General features: G+C 40.1%; 1 protein-coding gene across 1 annotated transcript in view; it reads right to left on the bottom strand.

Moving 5' to 3' along the window:
• Nucleotides 1-18,457, bottom strand: part of LOC102828688 (tumor necrosis factor receptor superfamily member 11B-like) — a 28,541-nt gene that overhangs the window by 8,853 nt on the left and 1,231 nt on the right. Inside the window, exon 2 of the mRNA XM_006830828.1 lies at nucleotides 8,454-8,497. Within this exon, the coding sequence (XP_006830891.1) occupies nucleotides 8,454-8,497 (44 nt within the window). The remainder of the gene's footprint in view (nucleotides 1-8,453; nucleotides 8,498-18,457) is intronic.

An 18,457-nucleotide genomic window follows, 5' to 3' on the forward strand; every position in this document is an offset into this window, starting at 1 on the left:
AATCTGATACAATTTGATGAACTTGACCTACACCTATGGATGCAGTAGCTCAAAAGAGGGAACAAATCCTTACAGCAAAGATCATTCCCACCCCCACCATACACAGAGTAGACAGGGATGGGCAACTTGGACATTGGCTACCCAAAATGGGAGGAGGGGGGCTTCAAAGGCAAGAAGTGACTGGCTTACAAGCTTTCAAGAGGGAACCTAGACCCAGAGGACGTGGAGGAAGGTAGGATCTCCACTGAGTAGTATCTAATCTGTCTAGGCGGGGCTGATGACATGAAATGCAGATAGGTCTCTTGTGATACAATGGTGAGTAACTATTATCAGGACTGATTGAGAGGGTTGGAAATGTAAAGGTAGATGTTTTGTAGAAAGGAGAGGAGTGATTAACTTTGTAGTCTAGGAGCAGAGGTCCCTAGGACCATCAAGGGAGAAAAGCAGAGAGCAGGACCTTACCTAGAGAAGCAGGGATGCCAGAGATGGAGACAGAGACGATGACGTGGAGAGATGGAGCGGCTGGGGACTTGAGACCCAGAGAGGGAGAGGAGCTGTGTGCTGACAACTGGTGGGCAGGCTTGCAGGGCATACCCTTTGGTTGGCTGATGATGCATGAAGGGGATTGTAACCACGGCAATGAAAGGATATACAATAGGATGAATGTAAAACTAATGTTCTCCCATGTAAACTATCACATAATTCACAATAAAACATTTTTTTAAAATGACATCTTTGCTCTTGATACTTTAAAGAGGTCTTGTGCAGCAGATTTGCCAAATACAATATGTCCTATTGACTGCTGTTTCCATAAGGACGGATAGCAGGTCCAGGAAAATTGAAATCTTTGACAACTTCAATCTTTTCTCCATTCACTATGATGTTACAAATGGTGAGTGAGGATTTTTGTTTTCTTTACACTGAGGTGGAATCCATACTGAAGGCTGTGGTCTTTGATCTTTATCAGTAAGTATTTTAAGTCTTCTTCACTTTCAGCAAGCAAAGCTATACCATCTGCATATGGTGGTAGGGTGCTAATGAGTCTTCTTAATCCTCATGCGGAATTTTTCTTCATACAATCCAGTTCCTTGGATTATTTGCTCAGTGTACAAACTGAGTAAGTATGGTGAAAGAATACAATCCAGGCACACATCTTTCCTGATTTAAAAACATTCAGTGTCCCTTGTTCGAGTTGAACCACTGCATGTTGGTCTGTGTGCAGGTTCTTCATGAGCATTATTAAATGTTCTGGAATGATCATTCACCATAACTTGTCACGATCCTCATAGTCAAAAGCTTCTTCATAGTCAATAAAGTATCAGTAAACATCTTTCTGGTATTCTCTGCTTTCAGTGAAGATTCATCTGATGTCAGCAATGATATCCTTCATTCCACATCGTCTTCTAAATCCAGCTTGAACCTCTGGCAGTTTCCTGTCAATGCACTGTTGCAGCAGTTTTTTTAATTATCTTGAGCAAAATATTACTTGCATGTGATATAACTGATATTGTCCAATGATTTCTGCACTCCTTGAGTCACCTCTCTTTGGAATGGGCACAAATACAGATCTCTTCCAGTCAGCTGGCCAGGTAGCTATCTTCCAGATTTCTTGGCATACAGTGACTGCCTCTAGTGCTGTATCAGTTTGTTGAAAGATTTCAGTTTGTATTCCATTAATTCCCAGAACCTTGTTCTTTGCCAATGCCTTCAGTACACCTTTTCTTTTTGGTACAGTGACTCTGTTTATTCCTTACAATTTTTTAAATGCTTTCTGCATCATTCAATATTTTCCTTATAAAATCCTACAGTATTGCAAACTGAGCATGTTCTTCCCTTTTGGTTTCCTAACTCCAGGTCTTTGCACATTTCATTACAATACTTGACTTTATCTTTTTGAGCTGCCCTTCATAAGTTTCTGTTCAGCTCTTTTATCTCCTCCTTTCTTCCATTTGCTTTAGCATCTCTATGCTGGAGAGCAAGTTTCAGCGTCTATTCTGACATCCATTTGGGCCTTTTTCCTCTTTCTTGTCTCCTTAATAATCTTTTGCTTTCTTTCTATATTCTGTTCTTGATGTCATACTACAACAATGTCTTCAGTCATTAGCATCTAATGCATCAAAACTGTTCTTGAGATGCTCTCCAGATTCATGTAGGATATGTTAAAGGTCAAATTCTGGCTCTCCTGGAATTATTTAAATCTTCTTTAGCTTCAGCCTGAATTTGTATGAGCAATAGATGAATTTGATTTCTGTGTATTCTATCTGGTAATATCTACATGTGCTTAAAAAAAGGTATTTGCAATGAACAAATCATTGATTTTGCAAAATTCTATCATGCAATCTCTAGCATTATTTCTATTACCAAGACCAATATTTTCCAACTCCTGATGTTTTATCTGTTTCCAACCTTTGCATTCCAATTACCAGTAATGATCAATACATTTTGATTTTATGCTCAATCCATTTCAGAATGATGAAGTTGTTGTTGTTGGTGGTGATTGTGAGCCATCTAGTTGGGTCCAACTCACAATGGTCCTATATAGGTTTTCTGAACCTGTAAATCTTTATGAGAGCAAAAAGCCTCATCTTTCTCCCACAGAGCGGCTGGTAGATTCGAACTACATACCTTTCAGTTAGCAACCCTTCACTATGCTACCAGGGTTCCTAATTCTTCAATTTCATCATCTCTGGTTTTAGTGATTGGTGTGTAAATTTGAACAATAGTATTATTAACTCATCTTCCTTGCAGGCTTTTGGATATTATCCTATCACAGATGACAGCATTATACTTCAAGATAGATTACATTTTCTTTGTGATGATGAATGTGATGCCATGCCTCGTTAATTTGTCACTCCCGTCATAGTAAACCATATGATTTTCAGATTCAATTCAGTCAAAGCCAATCCATCTCAGCTCTCTAAGGTCTGGCACTGTAGGGTAAGCACTGGATTGCTAATCACAAGGTGGATTGGTTGAAACCCATCAGCTGCTTCTTGGAAACCGTATACAGTGTTGCTATGAGTTGGAACTGACATGATGGCAGTTAACAACAACAACAAATGCCTAGGATATTGATTTTTATGCGTTCCATTTAGTTTTGACAACATCAAATTTTCCTAGATGCATCCTTTGTATGTTGCATGTCCAGATTGTTAATGGATGTTTACCTGTTTCTCCTTATTTCAGCAAAGGAAGGTCTCTGAAAATTTTGCTCCATTCACATCATCATGGTCAGTTCTACTTTGAGGTGGCAACTCTTCTCCAGTCGTATTTTGAGGGACTCATCTTCTGGCACTGTGTCTGAAAATATTCTGGTGCTATCTGACAGTGTTCCACTGTTATTCCTACAGTTTTCAGTGGCTAAGCATTCAGAAGTAGCCTGCCTCTCTCCTTCTTCCTAGTCTGTCTTAGTCTGAAGGTTCTGCTGAAACCATGGATATACCCTGCTGGTATTTACAGTAACATTAGCTTAGCTTTTAGTATCACAGCAACGTGCAAGCCACCGCAGTATGACAAATTAATATGCTGATTATTTACCTGGTTCTTCACTGTCTACAGGGAAATTGTCTCTGACTTCTTTTTAAAATCAGTTTCAGTGTTGTCCCTGGTGTACTTTTCTAGGTCTTGGGAAGACAGAAGCATGGTTTTGCTTAGAAGGTCCAGATAGAAAAAACTTTCGATGTCTTACATATAATGAATAGTCAATAGATTTTAATTTTAAGGATCTCTGGAGGTGCAACAGTTGAGCACTAGGCTGCTAAACACGAGGTTAATAACTTGAATGCACTGTGGAGCTCTGCAGGAGTAAGACCTGGTGGTCTCCTTGGAACGTTGCATTGGGGAAGCTCTACTTCCTCAGTGGGCTGCTAGCAGTCAGAATTGACTGGATGGCACCTAACAACAACAACACAGTTGAATAATGCTCAATTCAAAAGATCTATCCAATACCTACTCTGAGCAATTAGGAGTATAGACAATTATACAAACTTAGACAATTACGCACCATATGAAAGATTAATTTTTGAAGACAGACACTAATGGTGTGTACTTTCATCATCTGTAAAATGACAGCGATAACAGAATTTGTTGGAAGGAAGGTATTTTCTAAAACACTTTTCATCTTGCAAGACATTTTGCATGCACTGTATTGTCTGTATTTTACATCTATTTTATAGGTGAATGAGCGGTTTAGCTATTCTTGGCAGTTCTCCACCTAAGGGTCTATAAAATGCCCCCATCCTCACCTCACCAAACACACACCACTGCTGTCCAGTCTATTCAAACTCAGAGTGACCCTATAGGACAGACTGGAATGATCTTATTGGGTTTCCAAGGCTGTAACTGTGTACAGAAAGCTGACTGCCACATAATTCTCCTGCACAGCGGCTGGTGGGTTCAAACTGCTGGACTTCTGGTTAGCAGCTGAGTGCTTAACCACCGTACCATGAAGGCTTTTAGACTGTCTACCACTTCTTAATAATTTTCACAATAGCCAGTTGTTTAGCTGAGGATTAGGTCTCTGGGTAAAGAAGTAAGAGTAAGTGGAATTAAATCTGTTCATCTATTCAGAACTGATTTGCTGCCAAAAGCTTTTGTTAGGCAAACAGGGAAAAGGTAATACAAATAATTATGATTTATTAGATGAACTGCTAAGCTAAATTCTACACTCTTTTGCTCACATGAAACCCCCTTGGGCTGAAGAACTGCTTTCAGATAAAATTTAATTTTTTTCCCATCCAATTACCTGGTTTTTTGTGTTTTGTTTTGTCTGAACAACACCAGAATAACTCCACACTTGGCTGAATTTATTCAACTGGCAACATTAGTTAGGCATGTCAATAAAATATCAACATAACCCATTAAAAAGTGGACATTTTTGAAACCAGTGTCTTGATCTAATTCCTAGATGATTTCAATTTTCAGTTCATGAGATCACAATTTTCTTTTCTTCCAAAATTTGACTTTAAACGTCTTCAGAAGTGTAGATGTTTAAAGGCTTTAAAATGAGTTAGCAGTACCTGGTGTGGCGCTGTAGGATAAGCACTAGACCACAGGTCGGTTTGAACTGCAGGGTTCGTGGTTCAACCTCAGCAGCTGCTTTGCAGAAGCCCTATATAGTATCACTGAGTCGGAATTGACTCAAGGGCACTTAACAACAACAACAACCTTGTTTGTATTTGGCATGGTGGATCTACGTAAGACAGTTCTGCTGCGTCAGAGGAGTTTTATAGATAATTAATATTTGATAGGTTAACAAACAAAATGAAAAACAACCTCTGAAAAGGAAGTACTAAGACAGGTGAACACTTGTAACTTTCTAAGGAAGACAGAGAAATGTCACATTTTTGGATCTCTGTTCTTAATATTTCTTCTCTTAGACTTCTGCTGATTTGAGGTCAAACATCAGTTCTAAACATGACTCAACCTAAAAACATAGCTGAAAGCATTTTTCCTTCTAATCATCTATACTCAGAACTACTGGGCAGGCACAGTTGATTCTGATGTATAGAAATCCTATAGGACAGGGTAGAACTGCTCCATAGGGTTTCCAAAGCTGTAAATCTTTACAGAGGCAGATTACCACATCTCTCTCCCATGGTTTGACTGGTGGGTTGGAACCACTAACCTTCTGGTTAGCCACCCAGTGCTTAACATACCACACTAACAGGGCTCTTTGTCCAGTTATGTTGTTGTTCTGTTTAGGTATCATCAATTTGGTTCCATCTCATAGTGACCTTAAGTAAAACAGAACAAAACACTGGGTGACCCTGAGCCATCGTCACAATAGTTCTGCTTGACCCCTCTGTTGCTGCCACTGTGTCAATCCATGTCATTAGAGGTCTTCCTCTTTTTCGATGATCTTCCACTTGACCAAGCATGATGTCCTTTTCCAGAGACTGGTCCCTCCTGACATTATGTCCAAAGTATATCTTGCCATCCTGGCATCTATGGAGCATCCTGGCTGTACAGATAATCATAATCCATGCAACACAGGGTATTTTTAGGAAAATTAAATGAACGATTGTGTGGGAAGTCCATATAGGATGAATATTCTAGAAGTGATTGACGTCTTTCTGCTCTATGATATCCTCTTTGGGGCCTGGCTTAAATAGATATTTAAATAGATATTATTGGTCAGATGAAAGATGAAGATGAATGCACTTCTTCAAACAAAGGGTCACATTGAAGTGACCAAGGAAAAAGACAAGCTCTCTGGGTATTCACACATAATAGGGTGTTTGACTGAGACTACTGTTAAGTATTTGCTGACCTGCAGCCCAGCTAGCTCAATTCCTTAAATTTTGAATTTTCAGCAGCAAAAGAAGGAAGAGGACCTTTCTCACGAATTCTTTGGCAAAGAAGTAGCTTAAACTGAAAATGAATCTAAATTCTAAGATTTTAGTCATTTCTGATTTCTAAGTATGCTTTGCAATTTTTGGCCTTCAAAAATCAGAAATAAGTGGAGTTTGGCTACTGTGTCAGTCAGTATTGATTAGGCGTTATGCTGAGATAATACATTTAAAATCTCAGTGCCTTCCAGAAACAGAGGTTTCTGTCACACTTATGCTACGTACATACTGAAGGTTCTTATTGTTAGGTGCTGTTGAGTTGGTTCTGACTCATAGTAACCCTATACACAACAGATCACAACACAGCCTGGACCTGTACCAACCTCACAGCTGTTGTTCGATCTGAGCCCATTGTTGCTGCCACTGAACCAGCCCATCTAGTTGGGGGTCTTCTTTTTTTTTGGTGACCCCCCACTTTACCAAGCATGATGTCCTTCTCCAGGGATTGATGCCTTCTGATAACATGTCCAAGGAACAAGCGAAGTCTTGCCACCCTGGCTTCTAAGAAGCAAGCTGGGTGAGCTACTGCCAACATTTGTTGGCAAGATTTGTTTGTTCTTCTAGTAGTCCATGGTACTTTCAATAGTTTTTCTAAGACTATTCAAATGCATCCATTCTTTTCTGGTCTTCTTTATTCACTGTGTAACTTTCACATGCATATCAGGCTACTGAAAATGCCAAGGCTTGGGTCAAGTACACCTTAGTCCTTAAACTGACATCTTTGCTCTTGAACACTTTAAAACAAGTCTTTTACAGTAAATTAGCCTAAGGTTCTTGTTACTGTTGTTTTTGTTAAGTGCTGTTCAGTTGTTCCGACTCATAGAGACCCTGCATAGGGTTTCCAAGGAGCTGCTGGTGGGTTTGAACTGCAGACTTTGTGGTTTACAGTCCAATGCTGATCCTACAGCACCATACCACGAGTCCAAGTTTCCTAGCATTGTTTTTGTTTTATCAGGGGCCATGCTGATAAAGCAACCACTCTCTGGAATATGGGGACAATGGTGGTTTAGTTGTGGAATTCTCCCTTTTCATGTGGGAAACCAGCATTTGATTCCCAGCCAGTGGACCTAGGGCACACCCACCATTCTTATGTCAGTGAGTCTTGGTTGTTACTGTGATACTGAGCAGGTTTTAACAGAGCTTCCACACTAAGACAGATTAGATAGAAAGACCTAAGATTCTACTTCCCAACATCAACCTATGACAACCCTGTGGATCCACAAGTGATCATAGGAACGGTTCTGAACTGGGAAGTGCTTTGGTCCCCTGTCCATGGGTTGTCATGAGTTGAGGGCTAACTCTATAGCGACTAACAACAACATCTAGAACATTGCTAGCTTGTGGAGGAGGAAGAGACAGAAAAACAAAACAAAATAAACAGCTTGAGGAAGGATGCACGTCAGCAATGAAGTGTTCTGATTTGGAGGCGGGGTACACTATTTTAACCGCCAAAGTCACTAGCTAAAAAACTCACACTTCTCCACATCCCGTTTTTCTTACCAAAAGGGGCTGACAACTACAGTCTAATCACGTGTTTGGTACGGAGAGCAACAGAGAACAATTGGCAAGCAGCAGTAACAACTACAACATTGCTCAGTAAACATCCTGCTAAGGAGCTCTGGTAGTGTAGTGGTTACGAATCGGGCTGCGAACCTTAAGGTCAGCGGTTCAAAACTACCAGTAGAAAGATCAGGCTTTCTACTCCCATAAAGATTTACACCCTCGGAAACCCTGTACAGGGTCGCTATGGGTCGAAACCGACTCGACAGCACTTAACAACAACTTTTTAGTCGGCTTTTATTTCAGCACAATGTAGGGTTTTGTGCAGTTTTTTTTTTTTTTTTTTTTTTACTAGATATTAAAAAGGAATAGGAAACAGAAAGCGTGGGAGCAGAGGCCTCCTGTCTATTGTCCAGGTGTGTTCTTCTAGTACATTCTTTAATGGTCCTGTCAGCCTACCCATTGTCATGCTTACTCTGCCTGAAGGTTTGACATTTATTCCAAAGAGTAGTGTGCAGTTGTCAAGTACTTCCTTGTGAATACAAATTCAAAGAAAATTCTCTTCAGTGAGTCTAAGGAGGTTGCTACTGACCACAATTATACCTCTTCTGTAAGTCCTGAGGGAATGTCTTGGGCCGGGCTTCTAACTAAAGAGAAGATGAAAAACACTCACATTCACGCACATTAATAACTTCTATGCACACCAGCTAAACACAAGGAAGGTTTCTAAGCTGTGATCCTAAAAGAAATAAAATATTTGACAGTAAATAAGTAATATCTCAAAAGTTGCTTCCTCTGGTGGGTACCGCTGACTCCAAAAGAATTTTTTATCCATAAACAGGTGGGCAGAAATCTTGAAAAATGCAACAAAATAGATTTTTTATTAGACATTCCTTTAGGTTAGTGCTTTCTAGTGATAAATAAGTCTGTTTGAGTCTTATGTGTTTCCAGTATAAAGTTAGTCTATTTTCTTTCAAGTTCAGATGAATGTTAAAGCAGGCTTTCCGCATAGTCCCTGGTCCAACCTCACTAGTTTGCAGTTGCTGGCTGCCATCTAATGGACCCTCGACTCGTGGAGACCCCATGCTCAGAGGGATGGAAAGAAACGTTGCCCAGTCTTGTGCCATCCCATGACCAGTTGCAGATGGTATCATTGTGACCCACTGGGTTTTCAAAAGACGCTCACCAAGCCTCTCTTTCTAGTTTGTTTTAGTCTTAGAGCTGTATTGAAACTTATTCAGCATCGTGATGGTGGTGTTAAGTGCCATCGAATGGGTTCCAGCTCACAGCGATCCTGTATAGCATTTCCAGGGTTTTTTATACCTTTGTAGGAACAAAAAGCCTCATCTTTCTCCCACAGAGTGGTTGATGGGCTAGAACCAGTGAACCTTGTGGTGCATAGTCCAGTGTTTATCCTAATATCTTAAATGTTAGTATAATTTTTAATCTAAAAATGCTTAAAGTTCAAACAAACAACAACTTGAAAAATGCTTCCTTGAATAATAATCCAGGGCCCTCTCATGTTGTTGTGTAAGTTGTGAGAAGTGGGAAGGAGAATGCCACATGAGCCCTGGGAGGACCCATCCCAGTGTAGTAATCTCCAGAAAAAATCATCATTGTAAGCTTTCCCAGGTGAGTGTTTGGCTAGTTACCATTGAGAGGATCTGAGTCATGGCAACCTCATTGTCTTAGGCTGGGTTTTCTAGAGAAACAAAACCAGTGAAACATACATATGTATATTTATTTAGAGAAACAACATAGCAAGGTGAAAGTCCCCACTGACGACAGATGGCTCCTGATTGCGCTTGGGGTATACTGACTGAGAATCAAAGCCAGGTTTCCTGCATTTTTGTTGTTGTTAAGTGCCATCAAGTCGTTTCTGATTCATAGCGACCCTGTATGTGGTTTCCAGGAGCAGCTGGTGGGTTTGAACTGCCAACCTTTCCATTCAACCAAACTTGCGGCCCAGTGCTTATCCTAAAGCACCACATCAAGACTCTAAACTCTAGTGTAGAAAGAAAGAAAGAGGTAAGTAAAGTAAGTGTAGGAGTCCTGGGGTGGTGCTGTACGATAAGCACTGAACTGCTAACTACAAGGTCAGTGGTTCAACTACACCAGCCGCTTCTCAGAAACTCTATACAGGATGCTGAATTAGAACCGACTCAACAGCACTTAACAACAACAAAGTAGTATAATCACCAGAGCAATGTACTTACCAAATGCCCCTCAGACTAAGACAGAGCTGACATGTTAGAACCCTTAGCTCCTGTCTGCTGTTACAGAGGTTTCTTTCATTGTCACTATGCCCCACAACTGAATTCCTAATTACATTTTATTGTCGGTGTTAGTGCAAACTGACAGTGAGGCTAAGGAACTTTGTAAAGAACAAGGTCTTCATGTACCTATTTTCTAAGATTCAAAGAAATTGTTTTCTGAACAAGAAAGTAATAGTACAGGGCAAAGGAATGCACATTTGGGGTAACAAAAAAGAACACTCAAAAATAAAATTGAATTTATCAAAATTAGTCATGAAGAGTAGATGAATTACTGTCAAGTTTTAAATTTAAATTCATTTGACACCTGTTTTCCTACTTCATAGTTGATTATTTAAGAGGTTCTGACAGAGTACTGCCAATGTACAGACTGAATGGAAATAAAAATTCTAAGTTTATTATTTTCATTTTTATAGAAGAGTCTTCAAGGAAAGTAAGCAATGTTTTGAAAGTATTAAAGCTGTAAGTTTAGAAAGGTGAATTTAAAAAGAAAAATCTTGATAGGAGAGTGATAAATCAAGAATTTACTTGGATCCATAATCAACATGCATAGAAGGAACAGTCAAGAAATCAAACTATGTATTGTGTTAATCAAATGTGCTGCAAAAGACCTCTTTAAAGTCACTGTAGACTAAGGTGAGCCTGACCAAAGCCAAACATTTTCAGTCACCTCATATGTATGTGAAAGCTCGACAAAAAATAAGGAAGATCAAAGAAGAATGGATGCTCTTGAGCTATGATGCTGACGAAGAAGAGTCTTGAATACACTATGGATGCCAAAAGAACATGTAAATCTGTCTTGGAAAAAGTGCAGTCAAAATGTTCCTTAGAAGCAAGGATGGCTACACTTTTTCTCACTTGCTTTGGAAATGTTAGGAGGAGGGATTAATCCCTGGAGAAGGACATCATGCTTGGTAAAGTAGAGGATGAACAAAACAGAGGAAGACCCTCCACAAGATGGACTGGCCCTGTGGCTGCAACAATGGTCTACAACAAACAATTCTGAGGATGACGCCATGGTCAGTGGTTTGTTCTGTTCATAGTGGTGGTGGCTGTGTGCCACCAGGTCAGTTCCAACTTATAGCAGCCCTGTATGGGATTTCTGAGGCTGTAAATCTTTACAGGAACCAAATCCTCATCTTTCTTTGGTGGTGCAACTGGTGGATTCGAACTGTTGACTTTGAGGTTTCTGTTATACATGGTGGTGGTGGTGGTGGTGGTATGCTGTGGAGTCGGTTCTGACTCATAGCAACCCTGATAGGATTTCTGAGGTTGTAAATCTTTACGGGAGCAGAAAGCCTCATCTTTCTTCCACAGAACAGCTGGGAGTTTCAAACTGCCAGCCTTGAGGTTAGCAGCCCAACTCATAACCACTACGCTACCAGAGCTCCTTTCTATTATGCATAGGGACACAATAAGTTGGGACCAGCTCAATGGCACTGAATAACCATTCTTTTTATTTTTATAGAAGAGTCTTCAAGGAAATTAAGCAATGTTTTGAAAAAAAAAAAAAAAGCTTTAATTTTAGAGAGGTGATGTTCTGTTTAAGAACATTTTTATAAATCAAGGCCATTAGTAGCATGTTTCTTTTTTAAAAGGGCTTCAGGGATATTTCATTTCCTTCTGCAGTCACCATCTACTTACAGCCTGGCTGATTCAGGTGCTTTTGAGAAGTTGATAGTCATCATTTCTGTGAGTCTGTAGAGTGTTCTGATCTTGGGATATTAATTTAGAGAGACCAGGTGAATGAGAGAGGGAGTAAGTACACAGCCCTTACCTTTAGTGTAGTAACACTTTTCTTATCCCCTACAACTGTCTAAAATAATTCTTTTTATAGAATTCTTTTCTATGCTAGTTACCCCAAAATATTCTGTGGTAGTAAGTTCCAAAAGTTAATTACAGGTCATATAAAAATACTGTTCTTGTATCTATTTCAAGTTGGCCATACCTCACTCTTTCTCTGTACTTAGATCGTTTACAGATGTTGCTAGGATTTCCGATTCATGAGTTCCTGCTATTGTGGGTTGCTAAGTTTTATTATGATTTTTGTTTTCCTTTCAAAACATGGTGCTTGTATTTGCATTTTGTCTACCCAGACTATTCACACCAAAAATGGGTCCTTGGGACTGTTTCAGTCTTTCCTCTCCTGCCATGTAAAATCATTCCTTCTAATGGTTTTAAAGACCATGTTGTTGTTAAGTACAGTCAAGTGAGTTCCGACTCATAGAGATCCTGTATGAGTTTCTAAGGAGCAACTAGTGGATTTGAACTGCCGACTCTGTGATTCAAAATGACCTTGTGGTCCAACGCTTATCCTACAGTGCCACACCAGGACTCCACTTAGGATGGTCTTTATGTTGATGACGCTGATTTTATCTCACTTCTTTTGTACTCTCAATTTTATTTTATCCAAATACTTACTTGGCATTTTCATTGGAATAGTTTACAAAGCCATAGCATTTGTTAAATCAGAAATAAACAATTGATCCCCAAAGCTACTATCATGGACTTTTGTGTTCTTTACTCAGTAGCTAGCACCATAAAAAAGGTCAGAAAGCTGGTTCTGTTGAGCTTAGATTGTACCTCCAAAGATCAATATATAATTTGGGTTCATTTTTGTTACTCTTGTAAGCATGGGCATTTATACAGGTAATGATATGAACCACAACTGTAAAAAAGTACAAACCACTACTTAAAACAATTGTCAAGTAGGTAGAGTGCAGTATTTTCAAAAAGGCCAAAGCCAGTATCAGAATTTTCTGTCAAAGCATCCACAGGAATTTCTGGAAATTTATCCAACACTCCAAAAAATGTCACCATAGCTTGTTTCATGAGACAAATGTTTAGTTCGCATCAAGCACTGTATGAATAATGGGGCTTCACACATGACTAAAGGAGAAGTTGTGCTCTCAGTGAGAAGCTATGTTCTCATGGAGTTCATACGTTGCTTGCCACGGGGTGGTGCTACCCCATATGAGATGTTCTGGAAGTCTGGGGAGGAAGGGCATAGTTGTGGTATTAGAATGATTGTGTAGTACTAAGTGTTCTAGAAAGTGAAGAATTAGCCCACGTTCCACTACTAGCAACTTATATAATATAAATGAAATGTCTATTTAACGGTATTGGCACCTAGATCCAAACTCCATTTTATATGCATGCAATGTGCTTTTTACATGATTTTTTTATGCATATTGAATTTTCCAGGACTTTAGTGTAGTGGTTACGAATCGGGCTGCGAACCACAAGGTCAGCAGTTTGAAACTACCAGCTGCTCCGCGGGAGAAAGATGAGGCTTTCTGCTCCCGTAAAGATTTACAGCCTCGGAAACTCTGCTTAGGGTCGCTGTGGGTCGGAACCGACTCGACGGCACTTAACAACAACAACCAATACATAGTTTGGCAGAAGATGGTACTTTGTTTTGTTTAAAACTTTAGCAAGATTTGTGTACCATGTTTGAATCTCACAGCACCAAAAACAGTACTGCTCATGGTTTTTCTTCCCACTGCTGCCTATCCACTCTACCCTTTACTCCTAGTGGTCCCTTCATCGCAATTCTACATAAAGATGCTAGCATAGGACCTCATTACCTCTTCTGAGGGTAGCGTAGTGGTTACGAATCTGGCTGCGAACCTGAAAGTCAGCGGTTCGAAACTACCAGCCGCTCCGCGGGAGAAAGACCCTTTCTACTCCCGTAAGGATTTACACCCTCGGAAACCCTGTACAGGGTCGCTATGGGTCGGAACCGACTCGACGGCACTTAACAACAAACAAATCACTTAGATTTTCTTTCTTCTTTATGGTATAGTTATGAAAGCACATTGGTTTTAGGAAATTATGTGTGTAGGTAAAAAAATATATGTTCTCTGAATTTCAGTATCAGGCAAGCAAAGGGGTTGTCAGAAATGATATATTTTAAAAGTGTATAGATGAAATCTGATGTGATAGCAAACTGCACAGGGTAAGCCATGCAGACACTGATCATTTTGGTGTCTTTGTTTAGTAGCAAAGTAAGGGAGCAGTCAGGCCTCATTAGTCAAGGTCTTGGATAATGTAAACAAGAATTTTTACGAAATTACTCTTTCTCAATATACCTCCCAGTCCTCTGGTTTTTGGCAACAAAGAAGGACCTCAGATTAAAGGAACTGCAGCTGGTTAATGAGATGCTAATTTGTCTTTTCTTTTCTTTCACATACAGCTTTCACACAAGGAGAAAATGCAGGGGAGGGCTGTGAGAACTGCTGAGAGCAAAGCCCAGCAGGCAAGTCAATAGATCCAAGAGAAAGAATATTTGAGTCTGTAGCTAGTGGCCCTGGGATAGATAGTGTGTAGCTCTTCTTCTAGAACTAGCTGTATACAACATCTGGCATAGGATACTTTCTTCCTCAGCCAGTGGAATCTGACAACTGTGGTTTCAGCTGAAGAAGTAAAAATTAAAGAGCAGATGGAAATGAGGAGCTCTGCAGTAGGTTGCTAGGTGACCTAGAAAGGAAGGTTGCTAGGGACAGGGATCCTGTCTGTTTTGGACTGAGTAGATCTCAAATTATCCTAAAAACTTCTGAGCACTCAATCTCTGTAAACAAAACAAAACAAAATGCTAAGCAAATACACACTCAACCACTGTGTGGGGAAGGAGGTCAAAAAACAAAATCAACAATAAAGTACTAAAAACAAAAAAGAAGAAAAGAAGTCCCAAAGGGCATTATCTTATTGGAGGACAACAGATTAAGCAGGCATCCTGCGAAGAAACACCTTGTCCCTGACTTCTAGTAGTATACTATTCATTTTGAGCTAAATTTTGAGAACTGCAATGGATAGTCCTGATGCTATGGGATGGGAAGATTCAAGCATCACTTCAAATCTAGACCTAGACCAGAGGTTCACAGTGTATTAGGGGATTCCTGGGAAACCATAAAAGAAGTATCTTTGAGGCATTACTAGCCCACCTTGCATAAGAGGGCTCTGCTTACCTACATTCTGGAACATGCCAGGAATGACCCTTACCCATGACCATGAAGTCAATTTCAACTCATAGGGATCCTATAAGACAGTAGAAGTACTCCACAGGGTTTTCAAAGCTGGAAATCTTTACAAATTCACACAGCCTCATCTTCTCCCACAGAGAGCTAATGGGTTTGAACCACCAACCATGTAATTAACAGTCTGATGCTTAACCCACAGTGTCACCAGGGATCCTTGGAATGTCCCCTAAGACTAAGGGATTAGCCCTAATGATAACCCCTCCCTGTTTTCCCTGTGCTCACAAACAGATTTTAGAATTCTACATCTCCACACAATTGTGCCTTCTTTCTCTCACTTAGTGCATCCAAGATGGTCTTTAAAGTGGCCATCTCTCCCTCCGCTGAGCACCCTCAACACTTTGCTTCTCAAATTTACTCAGCTTCAGACTGTTCTGTACTTACCTCTGAGCATAAGACACACTTGTGTACGATGGAGCAAGGGCTTGACAGGGTTGCCTTGCATGTGTGGGTAGCATTAGCTCTATTTTACAGACGGAAAACTGAAACTCTAGAGGGGAGTAAGTTGCACATAGTCATTTGTCAGAAAAGTGGTGGTACTATAGTATTTGGATTTTGGTGCTGTAGTATAATAAGCATTGGACTACTAACTGCAAGGTCAGTGGTTCAAATCCATCAGCCGATCCTCAGAAACTCCACACATGAGTCGTACTGACTCTATGGCACCCAACAACAACATGCTAACTGCAATGTCAGCTGCTCTGGGGGAGAAAGATGAGATGTCTGCTCCCTTAAAGATCTGCAGTCTCAGAAACCCTAAGGACAAGTTCTACTGTGTCCTCCAGAGTTGCTCTGAATAGGAATGGACTAGATGGTACTGGTTTGTTTTTGTTTTTCCTACTGCAACTTTCCTCACAAGGCCTGGAGAGCAGGATCTTTCCTATCCCCAAGCCACTCAGTACTTCCCCTACTGTAACTCTCTTTACACGTTACTTACTTTCCCTGAATCTTCTGGCAAACAGTTCATGGGGACAGGAAAGGTATCTTCCATGTTTTCTACTCTACCCCTAGTGCCATGTCCGGAATAAAAGAACCCTAATCAGTTGCCAACTCACATTGATGCCAACTCAGGGACACCTCAAGCATGTCAGAGTAGAAGTGCTTAATAGCATTTCACTCCTTTTAATAGCTATTTTTTCTTGGAAGTAGATCACAAGGCCTTTCGCCTGAGATGGCTCTGGGTGGACTCAAACCTCCAACCTGTTGGTTAGTAGCATTAACCATCTGCACCACCCTAGGACTGCACCATGTCTGTTGCTGTTAGGTGCTGTTGAGCCTGTTCTGACTTATAGCAACCCTGTATAGGTTTTCCAAGGAGCAGCTGGTAGGTTTGAACTATTGGCCTGGTGGTTCACAGTTCAGTGCTGATCTTACAGAGCCAGACCAGGAGTCCACCATGCCTAGTACAAGGGGCTAAATATCTGCAGTGTTTCTAGTTCATAGAATGGCATCTATGTGTTTATGAAAAAATGTTTGGATTCTTTATGTTTAATTACAAAGTTTTTGTTTCCAATCATTTTTAAGTGAAATTAACCAGTAAAACTAAAAAAATAAAAGGGAAATTCTTTCTATTTAAAAAACTGACTATGTTCACAAAACATAAGTTTTCTTCTGTTAAGGGTGTGTCACCTAGAATTAGTATAATCTATGCACACACATATATGTCTAGTTGTTGTTGTTGTTGTTGTTAAGTGCTGGTGAGTTGATTCGGACCCATAGCGACCCTGTATAGGGTTTCCAAGGAGCAGCTGGTGAGCTTGAACCACCGACCTTGCAGTTCAAATGACATTGCAGTCTGACGCATTAGCCCACAGCGCCACACCAGGACTCCTATATGTCTATACATACTACATATAAAAGCAGTTGTCTAATTACTTAGATACATTTTTATTAAGCACATGCAATATTTAGTGGAAATGCTGAAATGTGACCATCACAGGGAAAAATTTATTATTAACCAAATCTTTAAAGGAGCTCTGGTAGCGTAGTGGTTACGAATTGGGCTGTGAACCACAAGGTCGGCAGTTCGAAACTACCAGCTGTTCCGCAGGAGAAAGATGAGGCTTTCTGCTCCCGTGAAGACTTACAGCCTCAGAAACCTTGTACAGGGTCGCTATGAGTTGGAACCAACTCCACGACACATAATCACCACCAACTCTTTAAAAGAATACAAAAGCGTAGGAAGAACAAAATGTCTCTATCTTATTATATGTGGAGTATTTATAATAGCTCCAAACTGCAATGATTAAATAAATTATGGTGTGTCTGTACAATGCAATAATATACAGCAATGAAAATGGACAAACTATTGTACAGTCAACAGGAGTGATGAATCTCACAATCAGAACTTTGATTGAAAGAAGGCAGACACAAAACAATAAGTCCATTTATATGAAATTCCAATATGTAAAAAGACTATGGAGTTAGAAAGTGGAATACTGATGACTTTGGTCATGGATGGGGCTCGGTGAGCTCTGGAATGCTGGCGAAGCTGTACAAATACACAAGACACACACACCAGGGGGATTCAAAATGTTTGTGGAAGAATTCTTGTATCTTTTCATTCCAATTTTTCCATAAAATTCTTGAAGCTCCCGCATATATACATATACAGTCAGTTACCATCAAATCCATTTTGACTTACAGAAACTCTACAGGACTGAGTAGAACTTGGGTTTTTAAGACTGTAATTTTCAGGGAAACAGACCACCACATCTTTCTCTCATGAAACAACTGGTCGGTTCCAATGTCCTTTTGCTTAGCAACCCAATGCTTAAAGAATGTGTTACCAGAGCTCCTTCCATATATATACTAGATATGCGAGGTCTTCAAAAACTTGGTGGAAATTTTTCATTATCTTTCCATTCCAATTTTTCCACTATATATCTTTTTTGTTTTTGCTAAGTGCTATTGAGTCAGTTCTGACCCATAGTGACCCTGTATAGGGTTTCCAAGGAGCAGATGGTGAGTTTGAACCACTGACCTTTCAGTACAAATCAACCTTGTGGTTGAGTGTTTATCCTACAGTGCCACACCAGGACACTCTCCCTTTCTATCAACTCCTGGTGTGGAGTTATAGTATCAGCACTGAACTGTGAATCACAGGGTCTGCAGTTCAAACCCACCAGCTGCTCTTTGGAAAATCTATACAGGGAACTGACTCAACAGCACTTAACAACAACACAACTACATATATATATGTAGTTGTTTTATATATATATATGTTATGGTGTAGCATATGCTATGGTGTAGCGCTGTAGGATCAGCACTGGACTGTGAGTCACAGGATCAGCAGTTC

The sequence above is a fragment of the Chrysochloris asiatica genome, unplaced genomic scaffold, assembly GCF_000296735.1.
Source record: "Chrysochloris asiatica unplaced genomic scaffold, ChrAsi1.0 scaffold00001, whole genome shotgun sequence".
Lineage (NCBI taxonomy): Eukaryota > Metazoa > Chordata > Mammalia > Afrosoricida > Chrysochloridae > Chrysochloris > Chrysochloris asiatica.